General features: G+C 46.3%; 1 protein-coding gene across 1 annotated transcript; it reads left to right on the top strand.

The window, feature by feature from the left end:
* The first annotated feature begins 4,472 nt into the window (after positions 1 to 4,472).
* Positions 4,473 to 16,233, top strand: LOC131937915 (uncharacterized). Its single transcript, XM_059295652.1, has 2 exons — positions 4,473 to 5,073; positions 14,852 to 16,233. The coding sequence occupies exons 1-2, from the start codon at positions 4,723 to 4,725 to the stop codon at positions 15,362 to 15,364; spliced, it is 864 nt and encodes a 287-aa protein (XP_059151635.1). The 5' UTR covers positions 4,473 to 4,722; the 3' UTR covers positions 15,365 to 16,233.
* Positions 16,234 to 20,241: the final 4,008 nt, after the last annotated feature.

Consider the following 20,241-nt stretch of genomic DNA (forward strand, 5'->3'; position numbering starts at 1 on the left):
TTGAGGAGGGGGGGGGGGGGTGCAAATCGAAAGTTTTGTCCCCGGGTGACGGGAAGGGTCGCTACGCCTCTGGAAGGAGTTTGTCAATTTAAAATAGGTGGTGCCTGCCACCCTACCGATATTTTAGTATGTGCTCTAGAGTAAAAAAAGGTTGGGAACCCCTGCTTTAGGCTAAATATTTTTCGTGTGTTATAAACATTACCACACAAAAGCAACCTATGCACATATTATATCTAAAATGTTTACATTGTATATTTATTTGCACTTAGTTCATAAACGTATTAATGAATTCCAAGCAAATAAACTAAATACTTGATTTTTTTTTCCTGTGACTTTTTCCTGTGGCTTTTTTCCTGTGACTTTTTTCCTGTGACTTTTTTACCTACAATCTCTATCACTAGAGGTCATTAACACGCGGACTACAAACTCCGAAAAACAAAAAGCCTAGTTTAGACATCCATCCAATCAACGAGCATGGAACATGCAGTGTCAGCCAATCAGACAGACCGTATCAAAAACTTACCCGGTCTGCGTGGGAGCGGATATTGACCGAGGCTCGTCCATTCACAAGTTGAAGGTGGGGATCTATCCTGATTGTTGCCGATTGGGTGCTCTGTGAACCTGTGGACATAGTTGTGGCGTGAGATAAGGGATCGACATGTCAGTGGCCAGCAGAGTAGGTTTAATGGTAGATTTAACGTGGTCTCAATGGTAGGTTTAACGTGGTCTCACAATCAATGGTAGGTTTAACGTGGTCTCACAATCAATGGTAGGTTTAATGTGGTCTCACAATCAATGGTAGGTTTAACGTGGTCTCACAATCAATGGTAGGTTTAATGTGGTCTCACAATCAATGGTAGGTTTAATGTGGTCTCACAATCAATGGTAGGTTTAACGTGGTCTCAATGGTAGGTTTAACGTGGTCTCACAATCAATGGTAGGTTTAACGTGGTCTCAATGGTAGGTTTAACGTGGTCTCACAATCAATGGTAGGTTTAATGTGGTCTCACAATCAATGGTAGATTTAACGTGGTCTCACAATCAATGGTAGGTTTAATGTGGTCTCACAATCAATGGTAGGTTTAATGTGGTCTCAATGGTAGGTTTAACGTGGTCTCAATGGTAGGTTTAACGTGGTCTCACAATCAATGGTAGGTTTAACGTGGTCTCACAATCAATGGTAGGTTTAACGTGGTCTCAATGGTAGGTTTAACGTGGTCTCACAATCAATGGTAGGTTTAACGTGGTCTCACAATCAGTGTAGGCTAATCCTGATGTCAAAATCATAAAGGGGGGGGGGGCACGAAAGTGTGGGGTGCCGTAGCCAAAAAAAAGGTGGGGTAGGGCCACCAATCAGAGTCTCTTCCAGGCATTTTTCGGGAGGGGGGGGGGGGGGGGCTAACGAAATGAAATTTATATAGAAAACACATACTTTTACCACATTGTTGTCGCCCCCTCCCCTTCCCGGAGCAAAAAATATTTGGAAGAAAAAATGGCACCAATAAATAAGGATCGGTCGGGTGGGGGTCGGACTTGGGTCAGTATCCAGTTGGAAAAAAACAATAGTAGGGGGGGGGGGGGGGGGGGCAGGTGACTTGTTAAAAAATGAGGCGGTGATGGGAAAGAGAGGGGGGGGGGGCAGTATTTAATGACGACCCCCCCATTACATTTAAAAACTGTGTGAGCCGCTCCTTCCATGTTTGTTTAGCCAAGGAACTTTCTAGAACATCTGTGGAATGTGGGCTATAAGACAACCGTGCTCTTGTTAGTCAAGATCCATCGGTACACGTGAAATTATGGGATATCTCTCCCACCCCCGCACACCATCTCGTGGAATGTTGTTGTACGCGGCCTGGGGCGGTTCATTCACAACTCCATCACGTGACCTGAGGTGTCGGCCTGCCACATACACCAGCTCGGTGAGGGGGGAGGGGGGCGCTAAAACAATGGCGTCACTATAGTATAGATGTTATGTATTGAAATGTTCAGGGATGGTCTAGAGTCTAGAGTCTAGAGTCTAGAGTCTAGAGTCTAGAGTCTAGAGTCTAGAGTCTAGAGTCTAGAGTCTAGAGTCTAGAGTCTAGAGTCTGAGTCTGAGTCTAGAGTCTAGAGTCTAGGCTGTGAGCATTCAGCAGAAAGCCAAGCCCCAGCATTCACATAAGCGGAAAATACGGAACGTAAAAATACGCACTGAAAACATTTACACTGTAAACATACGCAATAATAATACGCACAGTAGAGGCGCACACAATAGTTTACGTGCAAGGAAACAAAAAAAAGTATGTGGGGGAGGGGGCACCATGAGAAATAAGTTTGGTTACCTATTCTATGTCGAGACAGCGGACTAGACGATGAAATATTTAACACTGACGGAGTGCTGAGAGTGGACAGACATATGGCGAGAGCTTAGATTAGCCAGACTATTTTAATCTGGGCTCAGGTCAATGACCTCGACATACATTTTACTTTCGGCGTAGGCTGGCGATGGTACCAGAGAAAGTAAAGTACCAGAGAAAGTACCAGAGAAAGTAAAGTACCAGAGAAAGTACCAGAGAAAGTAAAGTACCAGAGAAAGTAAAGTACCAGAGAAAGTAAAGTACCAGAGAAAGTAAAGTACTAGAGAAAGTACCAGAGAAAGTAAAGTACCAGAGAAAGTAAAGTACCAGAGAAAGTACCAGTGAAAGTAAAGTACCAGAGAAAGTACCAGAGAAAGTAAAGTACCAGAGAAAGTAAAGTACCAGAGAAAGTAAAGTACCAGAGAAAGTAAAGTACCAGAGAAAGTAAAGTACTAGAGAAAGTACCAGAGAAAGTAAAGTACCAGAGAAAGTAAAGTACCAGAGAAAGTACCAGAGAAAGTAAAGTACCAGAGAAAGTAAAGTACCAGAGAAAGTAAAGTACCAGAGAAAGTAAAGTACCAGAGAAAGTAAAGTACCAGAGAAAGTAAAGTACTAGAGAAAGTACCAGAGAAAGTAAAGTACCAGAGAAAGTAAAGTACCAGAGAAAGTACCAGAGAAAGTAAAGTACCAGAGAAAGTAAAGTACCAGAGAAAGTAAAGTACGAGAGAAAGTAAAGTACCAGAGAAAGTAAAGTACCAGAGAAAGGAAAGTACCAGAGAAAGTAAAGTACCAGAGAAAGTAAAGTACCAGAGAAAGTAAAGTACCAGAGAAAGTAAAGTACCAGAGAAAGTACCAGAGAAAGTACCAGAGAAAGTACCAGAGAAAGTAAAGTACCAGAGAAAGTAAAGTACCAGAGAAAGTACCAGAGAAAGTACCAGAGAAAGTAAAGTACCATAGAAAGTACCAGAGAAAGGAAAGTACCAGAGAAAGTACCAGAGAAAGTAAAGTACCAGAGAAAGTAAAGTACAAGAGAAAGTAAAGTACCAGAGAAAGTACTAGAGAAAGTACCAGAGAAAGTATCAGAGAAAGTACGAGAGAAAGTACGAGAGAAAGTACGAGAGAAAATACACAAGCTGGCTGTATCAGTAACCACCAGCTGCTCCTTATGGTAATTCTAACCAGAGTTTCTGTTTTGTGTGTGTGTGTGTTTGGGGGGGGGGGGGCATGTACAATGGTATCTCCCCACTAGAGAAATTCCAGGCAAGAATTCCCAGGTAACAACAATCACCTGTCCGTGACTTCTGCTAGCGAGGAAATTCCCGCCTGTGACAGGAAGTTATGTGGGACTATCGTGATAACTCGAGTGATCGTTGGTTAAAACTTATCAATTCACTGGACGCAATTATTTTTAGTAACAGCTTTCCCCGAATGTTTTCATTTCCTAGATTTCGAACCATTCTTCTGACGTCATTCTACTGACGTCATTCTAGCCTCCCTAAAACGTCCATTGTCCTAGTGATGGTCACATGTCTCACATGGTGCCAAGTTGGTGCATGTCTTTAGATTGGTCAGTCTTGCTTGTTGGTCACTTGTTCGAACGTTGGTCTATCATCATTAGAGAAGAATATCTGTTGGCAGTGTTTCTTTCAGACTTTTTCCCCCGGGGCTGAAGGGGGGCTCTTGAAACTTTCGGGGGTGGGCTGTCTAAATTTGTGTGTGGACTGGGGGGGGGGTATATGACAGTAATAAATGTGTGTATTTTCTACATATATTATATTTCGTTCGGGGGGGGGGGGGTAATCGTGACGAACTGTGTAGTGACCTTTCATCAATTTTCAACTTACTTTACCGTCTGCACCCTGCTGATATACGTGGGATACTCAGCCATCTAAGTCAAGTGAATTGATTCATTCATGAAAATATTTTTAAATCACCTGCTGTAGACTCGCAGTTTAAAATTTAAAAATTTAATCCCGACTGAAACAACAGCAGGGACATGTGCCAATTTTCCCTGGGAAAAGTTCCAACCCTGATCTAAAATTGCTTCACTCTAAAAATAAAAACGGTACAAACAAATCTTTTATCTCGTGCGGCGCGCGCTGCGCCGTGTGAAGCAGACGCAAGGGGGCGCTGCGACTGATATACTCCGGTCGTCTGCTGTGAACAGCCAGAACAGAAAACAACACCGCAGTGTACGCGTGAGGTTTCATTGACTAAAGTATTCACACCATTCATAAACTTAGGACATTCCAGGATACTCTCATAAACTCGCGGTATAATTCTTTGGTATTCATGGATTGAATTCATTTTATTTATTGAAAAAAAAAAGTTTTAATATAATTTATTCCTTCAAACTTGATTATTGTATCTGTGTGTGAACTGAACTATGGAGGATAACTATAACAGCAACTATCTTCAAGTGCCTGGGGTGGACTCGAACCCCGACAACCGACTGTGCGGCAGTTGGAGGCTAGACGCCAGCGACAAGTACACGGCGGCCATCGAACTGTCCAACAGGTGTCGCGAGTTCTACAACTCTCGCGTGGTGGTGGCCAACAGCATGAAAACACGCTGGAGGGACAGCCTCTCAGACACATCCTCATCATCATCATCGTCTGCTGCATCCTCGCCGACCTCGTCGTCGTCTTCTCTATCTCAGGGCTCAGACGACAGCAGGTCTAGCAGACGACAAAGAAGCGGAGTAGATCTTGCTATGGAGAAACTTCGCGCAGAAATGGTGAGCATTGTTTCACGTCGAATAATTAAATAATTAATTAATTAGAACTAAATAATGAAATAATTAATTAGAATCACTCAAAATAAAAATAAAAAACTCGTGTTTACGGCCTCGGCAAACGGGGGACGTTAGGGTTTAACAGAACTCAAGTTGTGACTTCATTAATGGACCCCGTGGTCTCATGTTGTGACTTCATTAATGGACCCCGTGGTCTCATGTTGTGACTTCATTAATGGACCCCGTGGTCTCAAGTTGGGACTTAATTAATGGACCCCGTGGTTATGAGGGCTATTGTGGTTTGTGGAATTTTTTACTTTTACTGCCTGGCTCAATATTTGGCTCACACATAGCTCACTATCTCAAGTGTCACACAATATTTGACTCACACATAGCTCACTATCTCAAGTGTCACATATTATTTGCTCAGATTCCTCATCACGTGATCATCACATGACCTACATTCTGACTGACTTAATTGTCAACTTGGGGCCCTTGTTTCTGATGACATACTGCATGTCCATTAAGTAGAGCTCCACATCTGCTGACCACTCTGGTGACGTGTTCTGGTCAAGCCTCTATGATGTAACATCCGCTGCTAATGAACAGCCCAACAGTTATGTAACACACCTCACATCCAATTAGCACTAATGACTGGACACTTGAGCCAACATATTACATCACTCACTGACTGGTCAAAGATTTGTCCTGTATCTGTGCCATTATAGTCGTGACTCACCTGACCGCTAGCTAATTAAAGAATAATTAAGGGCTAATTAGGGCTAGAAAGGCAGTGATTTGTGAGTTTCCTTGTGTGGCGTTGGTATTCTCTCATTGAGCAGGTCAGGTCTGTGTTCGCACACTCAACACGCAGTGAGCACCAGCCTTTATATCTGTACTCAGTGAGTGAGTACTAGCCTTTATATCTGTAGAGTGACCACCAGCCTTTATATCTGTACTCAGTGAGTGAGTACTAGCCTTTATATCTGTACTCAGTGAGTGAGCACCAGCCTTTATATCTGTACTCAGTGAGTGAGCACTAGCCTTTATATCTGTACTCAGTGAGTGAGCACCAGCCTTTATATCTGTACTCAGTGAGTGAGCACTAGCCTTTATATCTGTACTCAGTGAGTGAGTACTAGCCTTTATATCTGTACTCAGTGAGTGAGTACTAGCCTTTATATCTGTACTCAGTGAGTGAGCACTAGCCTTTATATCTGTACTCAGTGAGTGAGTACTAGCCTTTATATCTGTACTCAGTGAGTGAGCACCAGCCTTTATATCTGTACTCAGTGAGTGAGCACTAGCCTTTATATCTGTACTCAGTGAGTGAGTACTAGCCTTTATATCTGTACTCAGTGAGTGAGTACTAGCCTTTATATCTGTACTCAGTGAGTGAGCACTAGCCTTTATATCTGTACTCAGTGAGTGAGTACTAGCCTTTATATCTGTACTCAGTGAGTGACCACTAGCCTTTATATCTGTACTCTCTGCCAGCACCATACATGTACGTCTGTGCAACACTAGGGTACCAAGTTCGAATCCACGCTGCTCCGTTCTGTAATCTGGTCAACTAATTATCCAGTACAATGTCATGATCCGGTCCACTAATTAGCCGGTACAGTGTCATGATCCGGTCCACTAATTAGCCGGTACAGTGCCATGATCCGGTCCACTAATTAGCCGGTACAGTGCCATGATCCGGTCCACTAATTAGCCGGTACAGTGCCATGATCCGGTCCACTAATTAGCCGGTACAGTGCCATGATCCGGTCCACTAATTAGCCGGTACAGTGCCATGATCCGGTCCACTAATTAGCCGGTACAGTGCCATGATCCGGTCCACTAATTAGCCGGTACAGTGCCATGATCCGGTCCACTAATTAGCCGGTACAGTGCCATGATCCGGTCCACTAATTAGCCGGTACAGTGCCATGATCCGGTCCACTAATTAGCCGGTACAGTGCCATGATCTTTCCCACTAATTAGCCGGTACAGTGCCATGATCTTTCCCACTAATTAGCCGGTACAGTGTCATGATGTGCTCCACTAATTAGCCGGTACAGTGCCATGATGTGCTCCACTAATTAGCCGGTACAGTGCCATGATCTGGTCAACTAATTAGCCGGTACAGTGCCATGATCCGGTCCACTAATTAGCCGGTACAGTGCCATGATCTGGTCCACTAATTAGCCGGTACAGTGCCATGATGTGGTACACCTAGCCGTAAACTGAATGAACATACCAACGTCCTAAAATAGCTGCCTGGGGCCACACGATACCTGTTATCTGGGTGGGGGTGGGGGAGGGAGGGAGTTGTTAATTTTCGTCCGTGGTGTATGGGATGTGTTCGTTACAGAGTTTCTTCCAGGCATCTCTTCGAGGTGGGGTGGGGGCTTAGCCCCCCCCCCCCCTCCCCCCGAAAAAATTCTACCGCCCCCCCCCCCCCCCCGAACGAAATGAAATGTATATAATTTATATAGAAAATATATACTTTTAACGGTGTCCGCCCCCCCCCCCCCCCTCCAGGTATAGCATTACTGAGGAAAGCGTCGACCTCACGAAAAAAACACAATGTATTTATAAATACACAAAGTACCAGCTAAAAGTTAATTGTCCTGTTAATTAAGCCCCCCGTCTCGACAATTTGAGATACGCTGTGAGCAGTCAGAAGGAAGTAAACAATAGTCAGTACTCATGACGTCACACTTGACATGTGTACTCCTGATGTGACACTTGACGTGGGTGACCACAATGAGTGTTCACTCTCTGCCCCATTAGCCAACAAAACAAACCAGCTGTTATTCGAGGCAGCACGCGAGCCCTTGCCGCCACTGAGCGCAGAAAGAAACCTTTGAATATTCATGTTCTACAGCACGTGCCGTCCACTCGACAACGGTCTCGTACAAAGATACAACCTCCACCTCGTACAAAGATACAACCTCCACCTCGTACAAAGATACAACCTCCACCTCGTACAAAGATACAACCTCCACCTCGTACAAAGATACAACCTCCACCTCGTACAAAGATACAACCTCCACCTCGTACAAAGATACAACCTCCACCGGTTGACATTAGAAAGAGCAGCGATCTATTTTTAGCATCCATGTTTATAATATATATTCAGGTGTTTAAAAGATTCTTGACATGTTGCGTCCCTTGTTGAGGCGGCTTTTCGAAGGGTCACTGTCAGACTCACTGTGAGGATCTTTGTGTTGAAGTTTTTTTTTTACCTGTTAAATTATTCACGTTCACATAACACACACACACACACACACACACAGTCGCATTGTTACGTGGGGTCTGTTTGAAACAGTTTTTGTGACTGACCGTCTGACCATCCGTGTGTCTAACGGCCGAGTAAAATCGTCGCCTCCAACAGACACGTCACGCTTGTCGTGTCTGGGCGTAACACGTGTTGGCTAGACGACCGGACAGTGTGTAGGTCACAGGTGTCGTCTGGTCACACAGATGGTAGACAATGGCGGGAAGGGACAGGTTACCAAACGACATGATTGTCTGCTGCGTGTAAACCTTTGGGTGACGTCACAATCCAATGAGTTATGGTTCGTTTCGTCGTCTTTTGTGTACAGCGCATAATTTTATTGGCTCTGGATGAGGTGGGTGAGGGGGGGGGGGGGGGGTGGAAATGGGGGACAACTAATTTGGTGCTAATGATCTGACCTAATAACTTGTGACGTATGAGTGACCTACGAGCTACTATTGACCCAGTCTGACCCCTGGTGTACTTCCTGTTGGTAGCCCGACCCCCGTCCCGTACAAGTCAACATGTCCTCACCTGCCCGACGGAGCAGACGATGGTCCGTGTCAACAGACCCCAAGCAACCGTTAAATGGCGGCAATCCCCCACCTCCACATCCCCGCTAGATTTTAGACTGACTGCCCCTCACCCTACCCCCCCCCCCCCCCCCCGTGACTATTTTGTCACAATTGCCCCAAAAATGTTGATGCAACGAATTTTTCAGATACGTCACATCTTACTTGACCCCACACGTGACGTCACACCCTACCTGACCCCAGGTGTCCCCACAAGACACCACATTGACAGACTCGCATCCCGCCCTGACGCGCGTGATTTATGACGCCTCGTGTTGACGTAACGACGCCATTAACCGAGCTTCTCGGAGTCGGCCAACTGAAGACAATTTCAAATTCTGACACGGGATATGGTCGGCCGGGGGAGGGGGGGGGGGGATCAAAGTCAAGGTCGAACAATGGCGTTGTCCTGTTGCTATGTATAAAAAGACTGAAATAGACGTGCATTATCTACTCCTTGTTGTACAATCACAGCTACAGGCGGGACCAAAGGGCGATAATTTTAACCAGCAATGTTGTGGTTTCTTATCGCCCCTGACGTTACCAGCAACTCTGCCATGAGTCACACTGTTGTGGGTAGTTCACCACGTGGTTACCGTGTACACAAGGGACACTTTACCTAGGTGGGAGGGGGAGGGGGAGAACTACGTTAGGTAAATGACATATCTGCGCATGCTTGAGAACTTCTTCTCGTGTCCTAACTTTAATCATGTCGGTGTGTAGGGGAATCGATTACTCATGTCCGTGTGTAGGGGAATCGATTACTCGAGTAAGGTATTCGATACTAGAGCGGTATCTGTTCATCAATAAGACACAAATTTTGACCGACAATGGAACAAATCTTGACCGACAATGACACAAATCTTGACCGCCAATGACCACAAAGATTAGTTGACCTTAGGGCCAGAAACAAACGTAGATTTGCGATGGCCAAGTTGTTGTAACAATTGAAAAGCTTTTAGCGAACCCTAAAGCTTTTAGCGAACCCTAAAGCTTGTCAACAAACCACACTGCCTTTTAATTCACTAGCATCAGACGTTTGAATAAGCAGGTGAAGTAGTTTAAATCAATTGTTAGTCCATCCGTCGATAATGGTGTTGATGTCTTAGTTAGCCCATGAGAATTATTTCCTTGTTGGTTCATGTGACCTACTTACATTGCTGGCCTGTGACGTATTACCCAACTCCCCGTGACCTACCAAATACCACACGACTGCTCTGTATGGTGTGACGTAGCGAGTCTATAAATAGAACTTACGTGATACGATTCCAAGCCTGCCTTCATCGTTTTATTCCCCTCTGGCTGTGCTGTGGGTGATATCAACCCAAACCCGTCAGGGGGTGATATCAACCCAAACCCGTTTTTGTAAGGTTGGCCTACTAATGGTCTCAACCTTTTCAAATCCCCCAGACAACATTGTCCTAACGTTGGTGAAATCTTCTGCTTGTAGTCACGTGATTGTAGTCAGAACACATCTGGTCACACTTCGCTGGTTCAGTTCACATTCTCTCCTACAACAGCTGGTTCTGACCATATGGACTTTAAGTCGTATGTAGGTTTAAGTCATGTGTAGGTTTAAGTCATGTGTAGGTTTAAGTCATGTGTAGGTTTAAGTCATGTGTAGGTTTAAGTCATGTGTAGGTTTAAGTCATGTGTAGGTTTAAGGCTTTACGTTTGGTGTGGCTACCATTTTTTTTATACCACACAAGTTATTTCCCTTCCTAGTCCATTAACCCGATCCAACGGTTTTTATAAAGGGTGTCAAACCGATCCAGACAACTCGCCTTCGAGCAGCCCTCCTCCCCTCCCCCTCCCCATATTCGATCGATGGATGCTCCAGGAACTTGTGGACCGGTCAAAGTCACGCGGTCAAGTGGACTCGCCGATCTATCAAAAGGGGTCAGAATGTAAACACATAAGACCCCCCACGCCTCCAACACCCCCCCCCCCCCCCCTCACACACACAAAATCTCACGAGACTGCCAGTTAAAATAGATTTCTGCTGGGCACGTAGATAGGTTACAGTCAATTTCAAAGGACATCTTTAACAGTGGCCAGTTCTTGCAGGCAGAGAGCACCAGTGGTCACCTGACATTGGCCAGTTCTTGTAGGCAGAGGGCACCAGTGGTCACCTGACATTGGTCAGTTCTTGTAGGCAGAGGGCACCAGTGGTCACCTGACATTGGCCAGTTCTTGTAGGCAGAGGGCACCAGTGGTCACCTGACATTGGTCAGTTCTTGTAGGCAGAGGGCACCATTGGTCATCTGACATTGGTCAGTTCTTGTAGGCAGAGGGCACCAGTGGTCACCTGACATTTGCCAGTTCTTGTAGGCAGAGAGCACCAGTGGTCACCTGACATTTGCCAGTTCTTGTAGGCAGAGGGCACCAGTGGTCACCTGACATTGGTCAGTTCTTGTAGGCAGAGGGCACCAGTGGTCACCTGACATTGGTCAGTTCTTGTAGGCAGAGGGCACCAGTGGTCACCTGACATTGGTCAGTTCTTGTAGGCAGAGGGCACCAGTGGTCACCTGACATTGGTCAGTTGTGTTGCTACTGCTTGAAACAAGGGTGACACAACCACCTTTCTAGACCAACCACCTTTCTAGACCAACCACCTTTCTAGACCAACCACCTTTCTAGACCAACCACCTTTCTAAACCAACCACTTTCTAGACCAACCACCTTTCTAGACCAACCACCTTTCTAGACCAACCACCTTTCTAGACCAACCACCTTTCTAGACCAACCACCTTTCTAGACCAACCACCTTTCTAGACCAACCACCTTTATAGACCAACCACCTTTCTAGACCAACCACCTTTATAGTCCAACCACCTTTCTAGACCAACCACCGTTCTAGACCAACCACATTTCTAGACCAACCACCTTTCTAGACCAACCACCTTTCTAGACCAACCACCTTTCTAGACCAACCACCTTTCTAGACCAACCACCTTTCTAGACCAACCACCCTTCTAGACCAACCACCTTTCTAGACCAACCACCTTTCTAGACCAACCACCTTTCTAGACCAACCACCTTTCTAGACCAACCACCTCTATAGACCAACCACCTCTCTAGACCAACCACATTTCTAAACCAACCACCTTTCTAGACCAACCACCTTTCTAGACCAACCACCTCTCTAGACCAACCACCTTTCTAAACCAACCACCTTTCTAGACCAACCACCTTTCTAGACCAACCACCTTTCTAGACCAACCACCTTTCTAGACCAACCACCTTTCTAGACCAACCACCCCACGTATTCAGAGGATTTAGTCACGTGATCTCGTTGGACTTTGTCGTTTCCAAACTGCGCATCAAATGTAACAATCATCTGACTTATGAAGTTGAGAGGTTGGTCAAGTTTTGTGACGCACTTCAAAGAAATAAAGCTCCACTGACCACTTGAATGACGCGGGGAAATTAGCTAGTCACTATCACAGACACCAACAGATAGTGCCTTGGGACAACCCGAGGGGGGGACGGGGACGGGGGGACGGACAGTCACAACCGGAGGGGGAAACATGAACTGATGACATAATGTGAACCAATTAGTTGATAACTGGTTCACCCCCTCCCCCCCCCCCTCCCCCCGTCCATTAACGTAACCTCCAAAGATGTCAATGATCTAACCTTGCCTAGATGGCGGACATTTCTAGACGCCACAGGTTTCATATGGCTCGAGTCTCGCTCCACCTCACTGCCGGTATGCAAGGGGGGGGGGGGGCGGGTGACCCGGGGAGGGGGGGGGAGTTATGCCGCTTGGCACTAGGGTAGATGCTCCAGTTAGATAGTTAATGTTTTGTTGAGGTTTCGGATGGCCGGTCTTGTGTTGTTGAGGTTCTGCTTGGGTTTAATGTAACTTCTTGTATGATTGTTGTTACGCTGTGATAGTGTGTAGCCCACAACGTGTGTGTAGACGGGTCATGCAGCTTTCATTAGAGGTATTCACGTCATCTGTGTTTACATTTGAAAGTTACATTTTGTTCTATCGTCATGTAAAGTTTCTAACTAGGACCTGCCCCTTACAACCCACACCAACTGACATGACACGAACCCTGACCAACTGACATGACACGAACCCTGACCAACTGACATGACACGAACCCTGACCAAATGACATGACACGAACCCTGACCAAATGACATGACACGAACCCTGACATACCTGACATGGTGGCACCACTGGCACCGGGTTAAAGGTCAGGCTAATCACGCCACAGTCTGCAACAGCAGTCATGTGACACGCTCCCTGGCGCCACCTGGAATAATTAGGGCCCCGTCTAGACCTGCAGGACCCAGTCCACGGGGCCCCGCACGGGCCCCAAGCGGGTCCACCTCGAGACATGTGCTTGGTTCATTAACTCGCCACCTCGTTAATTAGCGTGGGCGTGGTGCAAGCAAGCTAATGCCGGGCTGGATGTCTTTGATGACATGTAAATGACAAAAATGACATTTTACACCACTTACCCCCCCCTCACAAAATTACCTTCTGCATAACTAGATACAACACGGCGTTGTTGTCCCAGCGAGGTGGCCCCAGGTGAGTGGCCAGGTGAGTGGCCAGGTGAGTGGCCAGGTGAGTGGCCAGGTGAGTGGCTCAGGTAAAGGACCGAGGTATGCTGGCAAACACACAGGTGGGGGGGGGGGGGGGGGGTGCCGTGTCGCCGTACGTTGGTTTGTCAGTGCATAAAGGTGATGGATTTTTGTGGCTATATCCTGGGGACTGGTATAATACATCCTGGGGACTGGTATAATACATCCTGGGGACTGGTATAATACATCATGGGGACTGGTATAATACATCCTGGGGACTGGTATAATACATCATGGGGACTGGTATAATACATCATGGGGACTGGTATAATACATCCTGGGGACTGGTATAATACATCCTGGGGACTGGTATAATACATCCTGGGGACTGGTATAATACATCATGGGGACTGGTATAATATATCCTGGGGACTGGTATAATACATCATGGGGACTGGTATAATACATCCTGGGGACTGGTATAATACATCCTGGGTGACTGGTATAATACATCATGGGGACTGGTATAATATATCCTGGGGACTGGTATAATACATCCTGGGGACTGGTATAATACATCATGGGGACTGGTATAATACATCATGGGGACTGGTATAATACATCATGGGGACTGGTATAATACATCCTGGGGACTGGTATAATACATCATGGGGGCTGGTATAATACATCATGGGGACTGGTATAATACATCATGGGGACTGGTATAATACATCCTGGGGACTGGTATAATACATCCTGAGGACTGGTATAATACATCATGGGGACTGGTATAATACATCATGGGGACTGGTATAATATATCCTGGGGACTGGTATAATACATCCTGAGGACTGGTATAATACATCTTGGGGACTGGTATAATACATCCTGGGGACTGGTATAATACATCGACCGAATTCCTTTCATCACACGAGAATGACGCAATCAAGTTGTATTTTGTAATGAGAAAGTATGCGACATCAGGTGCTAAAGTATGGTGCAACATTTGGCCATTTGTTTAATGAGTCATTAGCTTGCTCGCAGCCTGTTGCAAAAGTATGGTGTAACACCAGACCATTTATACGTTTTCTGTTTAAAAATCCCTTTATCAACCAGCTGTGTATAGCGCACGACCTACAGCACGCGAGCACACAACAACTCACACGTTTAGCCAATCAGATTTCTTGTACACAACTGGTTTAACTTTTGGTCACTTTTTACCAAGACCACTTAACTTCTGACCCCTAACTGTCCTGTCTGTGTCCCCAACCACTTAACAGCTGACCCCTAACCTGTCCTGTCTGTGTCCCCAACCACTTAACTTCTGACCCCTAACTGTCCTGTCTGTGTCCCCAACCACTTAACAGCTGACCCCTAACCTGTCCTGTCTGTGTCCCCAGGTGTCGCTGATGGACCAGGACCTGTCCCTGATGAAGCAGCTGCTGACCCTGAACGAGACCATCGAGGAGCTCAAGTGGCAGCGACAGTACTACAGCTGCAGCTCGCTGTCCAGCAGAGACGTGGGCAGCAACTGGTCAGTCTCGGACACGGAGATGTACGAGTCGGACGATGACCTGGTCAAGCTGGCAGACAGACAGCTGACCACTGACATACAGCTGACCACTGACAGGCAGCTGACCACACTCGTCGCTTCAGATGTCGAGAAGAATGTCGTCGACCAGAACGCCAACTCCAGCAGACGTCCAGCCGACAGGGTCAGCTGTCCGCAGGATGACGCGCCACGGCCCGACCCCCCGGGCTCTGTCAGTAACGTCTGGTACAGTCAGCTGGCCAGCAGGGGTCACGTGATCAACAGCGGACCAATCGTCATCCGACATGAACGAGATCAGAATTCTTTTGATTCCGGAATCCACGAAGCAAGCGCCAGTGATGACGTCATCTGGAATGTGTGAGTGACCGGACATACGTCACTTGCTCAACATTATTTGGTGTGTTGTCCACTAACAACTCACTCATGTGCGGCTTACGACACGTGCTATTTATAGCATCCGACCAACTAAATAAGGTTGCAAACGACAGAGGATTCGAACCCGCAACTTTCTCAACACGGAACTAGTCTCAAGTTTTAGCTTTAATCGACCAGCCACAAGACGGAGAGCTGATGATGTCTCGTTCTCCAGGATCTTGTGATGTTCCATCCTCCATGATCTTGTGATGTTCCATCCTCCATGATCTTGTGATGTTCCATCCTCCATGATCTTGTGATGTTCCATCCTCCATGATCTTGTGATGTTTCATCTTTGTTGACTTCATCCAATGGATGATACAGCCAAATGACTTCTGTATACACTCCATGTAACGGGTGTCAGACTATGACAGCTAGAGTGCGCGCGTGTGTGTATATATGTATATATGTATGTGTGTGTGTGTGTATATAGAGTATGTGTTGTAATTTAATGACCAGATTTCATTTGTTGAAATGACCAAGTTTGGATTATCCAGATATCATTGACCGACCTAGGGTCAGGTGGTGACCCAGTTGTAAACATGTTACGTGCCCAACAGAATGCAGGCTTGACACCCGAGTTTTAAATACCGTGTCTACTTTTAGCATCTTTATCTTATGATACTGTGGTATCAGTCGGGGGTGACTAATTTAGTCATTCTCGTCTGCTGAGGTGACTAATTTAGTCATTCTCGTCTGCTGAGGTGACTAATTTAGTCATTCTCGTCTGCTGAGGTGACTAATTTAGTCAGTCTCGTCTGCTGAGGTGACTAATTTAGTCAGTCTCGTCTGCTGAGGTGACTAATTTAGTCATTCACGTCTGCTGATGGTGGTGTGTGAGTGATTGAATTGTGTATGTGTGACAACGGTTTGCTATAATATTTGAGGTCACATATGTGTATGTCAAGGTCACGCCATCTTCTGGATCTTTCTGATATTACTCGGCTATTTATTCCTGTCACAGGCGGCAACCTTGACCTTAGAAACTTACCCACAACACGTACAGACCTACCACTGGACCTTAGGACATACAGACCACTGGACCTTAGGACATACAGACCTACCACTGGACCTTAGGACATACAGACCACTGGACCTTAGGACATACAGACCACTGGACCTTAGGACATACAGACCACTGGACCTTAGGACATACAGACCTACCACTGGACCTTAGGACATAAGACATACAACATAACCCTACATATAAAACTGTGACTCATCCAATTGTTTTTATTGTATGTTAATGTTGTTACTTTGACCTACTTACAAGGGCGTCAGTCAAGAAACTTTCAAGGTCAACACGAATTGTCATCGGAAACTTGAGTCCAACTTTTTGAAGAAATTTAAAATCAAATCTGGACTGAAAGTTTTAATTGACACACAGTTACAGCTAGATTTAATAGACACACAGTTACAGCTAGATTTAATAGACACAGCTAGAGCTAGACATACAGTTACAGCTAGATTTAATAGACACATCTAGAGCTAGATTTAATAGACACATCTAGAGCTAGATTTAATAGACACACAGCTAGAGCTAGATTTATATGGGGACTGGGATATGAAGGTGTACGAAGGTGCTGGTTTTAACGGTGACAATTTGCTGGCATGACTCACTAGGCCGACCAAAAAGTTCTGATAAAATGTTTTATTGAAATGTGTGACATGTCTGGGGTCACGTCTGCGTGTACCAGCAGACGACTAGTTTATCGTCTGCCGATAACCTTATCGCTAGTCACGTCCAACTGCGCTTTAAACCGCCATAGATTGATCCAGTTTTTTAAACAAACCAGACTTTGATGTTAATCTGCTCGTGTCGATTGGCACGTTCCTCTGACGTCATACATTTTAATTATTTTAATTAGCTGATGAACTGGCACGACTGATGTAAATGTTGAAGTGATACCTTTGGTAAATGTTGAAGTGATACCTTTGGTAAATGTTGAAGTGGTACCTTTGGTAAATGTTGAAGTGATACCTTTGATAAAAGTAACTTAAAGAAATACTCTGTGATGATTGATTGCACGTCACTTCCCTTCTACTGCAGAAGTGAGGTGACGTCACCTACCGCCATAGTCTACACGTTTTATACATTTTATAAATACAAACTTTTTAATTTATGTTATCAATGCTGGCTCATGTCTTCCTTGAATGCAAATAAAAATGTGAAACTAAAAGTTACCGGCTTATACTTTCAATACTTGTGTTGACTAAGTGTGAGACTGTTGTGTTAGCCTTAGAGAATGTGATATTTGCGTCCCCAGCTCCGACACTAGAGGATATCGACAGCTCACGGTTTAGCTCCGAGACTAGAGGATATAGACAGCTGACGGTTTAGCTCCAGCTGTTGTATTAGGTCACGTAAAAACTGTACACTCACACTCACATGTGACATAACATACGTCATCAGAACGGCCAGAAATAGACTTTGGTAATCGACCCCGTCAAAGGGGACTGAGACAAAAAGACCCCGTCCATGGGAAGGTAATGGTTCCCATTACAATCGCCTCGAAGAAAAGGTGAAGGGAAAAGAAGTCACGGGGGAAATAAAACGGGAGTGATCTCCCCTAAACTTTCTCGAATATTCTCATAGAACACTACGGGGGATGGCAACTCGGAATATAGACATGATTTTTAATCCATTTTTAATTACTTAAACTTTTATAAATGTAATATAATCTCGTAGAAAAAAATTGCGCAGCAATTGAACGGCAAACAATATGTGTATAATAGTGCGGAATAGTATTAGTACTTTATAAATTCATATTCATTGTTTTATGAGAAATCGGAAATAGCGTAAAGTACTAGTTCCGTTCAACGGAAATTACTCAAAATGTGAAAGAAGGCAGAGAATTAGATCTTTTACTTATATGTGAAATTTCGTTATCTAGCTGAAACAGTAGGCCCTACTCAAAAATTCTTGAGTCTGAAGTTGTGGTTTCAATCGGATATGTTTAACTTTTGGTCAGTTATACAAGACTAGAGGATATAGACAGCTGACGGTTTAGCTCCATGACTAGAGGATATAGACAGCTGACGGTTTAGCTCCGAGACTAGAGGATATAGACAGCTGACGGTTTAGCTCCATGACTAGAGGATATAGACAGCTGACGGTTTAGCTCCAAGACTAGCGTATATCGACAGCTCAAGCAAGCTTTAGTCATACTAGCTCTACTGTCTTTGTATCTACAGATACGGGGTGTGGCTCGGTGGTAGAGCGCTCGGTTAGTATGTGAGGGTCAGTATCTCTAGGATACTTTTTTCTCGAGGTCAAATGGAGGTGATCTATTTATAACCTAAACTTTGGCGCGTGATCTGTTAAATTGTCTGTTGTTTCATCCTGTGTGGCTGACGGATTAGCAGACGACCTCGACGCTTTTGTTCTTCTAACGGTCCATTTCCCGCCAGGATTTGACCGGTGGCGTGAAGCCGCTTGGTCAACTGTGAGCGTTTGCAGGGTCAGTGGCCGTTCTGTAGTAGGGTCAGTGGCCGTCCTGTAGTATGGCCGTCCTGTAGTAGGGTCAGTGGCCGTCCTGTAGTAGGGTCAGTGGCCGTCCTGTAGTATGGCCGTCCTGTAGTATGGCCGTCCTGTAGTATGGCCGTCCTGTAGTATGGTCAGTGGCCGTCCTGTAGTAGGGTCAGTGGCCGTCCTGTAGTAGGGTCAGTGGCCGTCCTGTAGTAGGGTCAGTGGCCGTCCTGTAGTAGGGTCAGTGGCCGTCCTGTAGTAGGGTGAGTGGCCGTCCTGTAGTAGGGTGAGTGGCCGTCCTGTAGTATGGCCGTCCTGTAGTAGGGTGAGTGGCCGTCCTGTAGTATGGCCGTCTTGTAGTATGGCCGTCCTGTAGTATGGCCGTCCTGTAGTAGGGTCAGTGGCCGTCCTGTAGTATGGCCGTCCTGTAGTATGGCCGTCCTGTAGTAGGGTCAGTGGCCGTCCTGTAGTAGGGTCAGTGGCCGTCCTGTAGTAGGGTCAGTGGCCGTCCTGTAGTAGGGTCAGTGGCCGTCCTGTAGCATGGCCGTCCTGTAGTATGGCCGTCCTGTAGTAGGGTCAGTGGCCGTCTTGTAGTAGGGTCAGTGGCCGTCCTGTAGTAGGGTCAGTGGCCGTCCTGCAGTAGGGTCTATGGCCGTCCTGTAGTATGGCCGTCCTGTAGTAGGGTCAGTGGCCGTCCTGTAGTATGGCCGTCCTGTAGTAGGGTCAGTGGCCGTCCTGTAGTAGGGTCAGTGGCCGTCCTGTAGTAGGGTCAGTGGCCGTCCTGTAGTATGGCCGTCCTGTAGTATGGCCGTCCTGTAGTAGGGTCAGTGGCCGGCATGTAGTAGGGTCAGTGGCCGTCCTGTAGTATGGCCGTCCTGTAGTAGGGTCAGTGACCATCCTGTAGTATGGCCGTCCTGTAGTATGGCCGTCCTGTAGTATGGCCGTCCTGTAGTATGGCCGTCCTGTAGTATGGCCGTCCTGTAGTAGGGTCAGTGGCCGTCCTGTAGTAGCATCAGTGGCCGTCCTGTAGTATGGTCAGTGGCCGTCCTGTAGTATGGCCGTCCTGTAGTAGGGTCAGTGGCCGTCCTGTAGTATGGCCGTCCTGTAGTAGGGTCAGTGGCCGTCCTGTAGTAGGGTCAGTGGCCGTCCTGTAGTAGGGTGAGTGGCCGTCCTGTAGTAGGGTCAGTGGCCGTCCTGTAGTAGGGTCAGTGGCCGTCCTGTAGTATGGTCAGTGGCCGTCCTGTAGTAGGGTCAGTGGCCGTCCTGTAGTAGGGTCAGTGGCCGTCCTGTAGTAGGGTCAGTGGCCGTCCTGTAGTAGGGTCAGTGGCCGTCCTGTAGTAGGGTCTATGGCCGTC

Source organism: Physella acuta, unplaced genomic scaffold (assembly GCF_028476545.2).
Source record: "Physella acuta isolate Inbredline_101_S28 unplaced genomic scaffold, ASM2847654v3 ptg000225l, whole genome shotgun sequence".
NCBI classification, from domain to species: domain Eukaryota; kingdom Metazoa; phylum Mollusca; class Gastropoda; family Physidae; genus Physella; species Physella acuta.

Bases quoted from the DNA above. Each gene is read 5' to 3' on its own strand.
- LOC131937915 (XM_059295652.1), top strand. From the start codon at position 4,723: ATGGAGGATAACTATAACAGCAACTATCTTCAAGTGCCTGGGGTGGAC. The intron at 5,074-14,851 runs GTGAGCATTGTT...CTGTGTCCCCAG, and splicing joins AGAAACTTCGCGCAGAAATG to GTGTCGCTGATGGACCAGGA.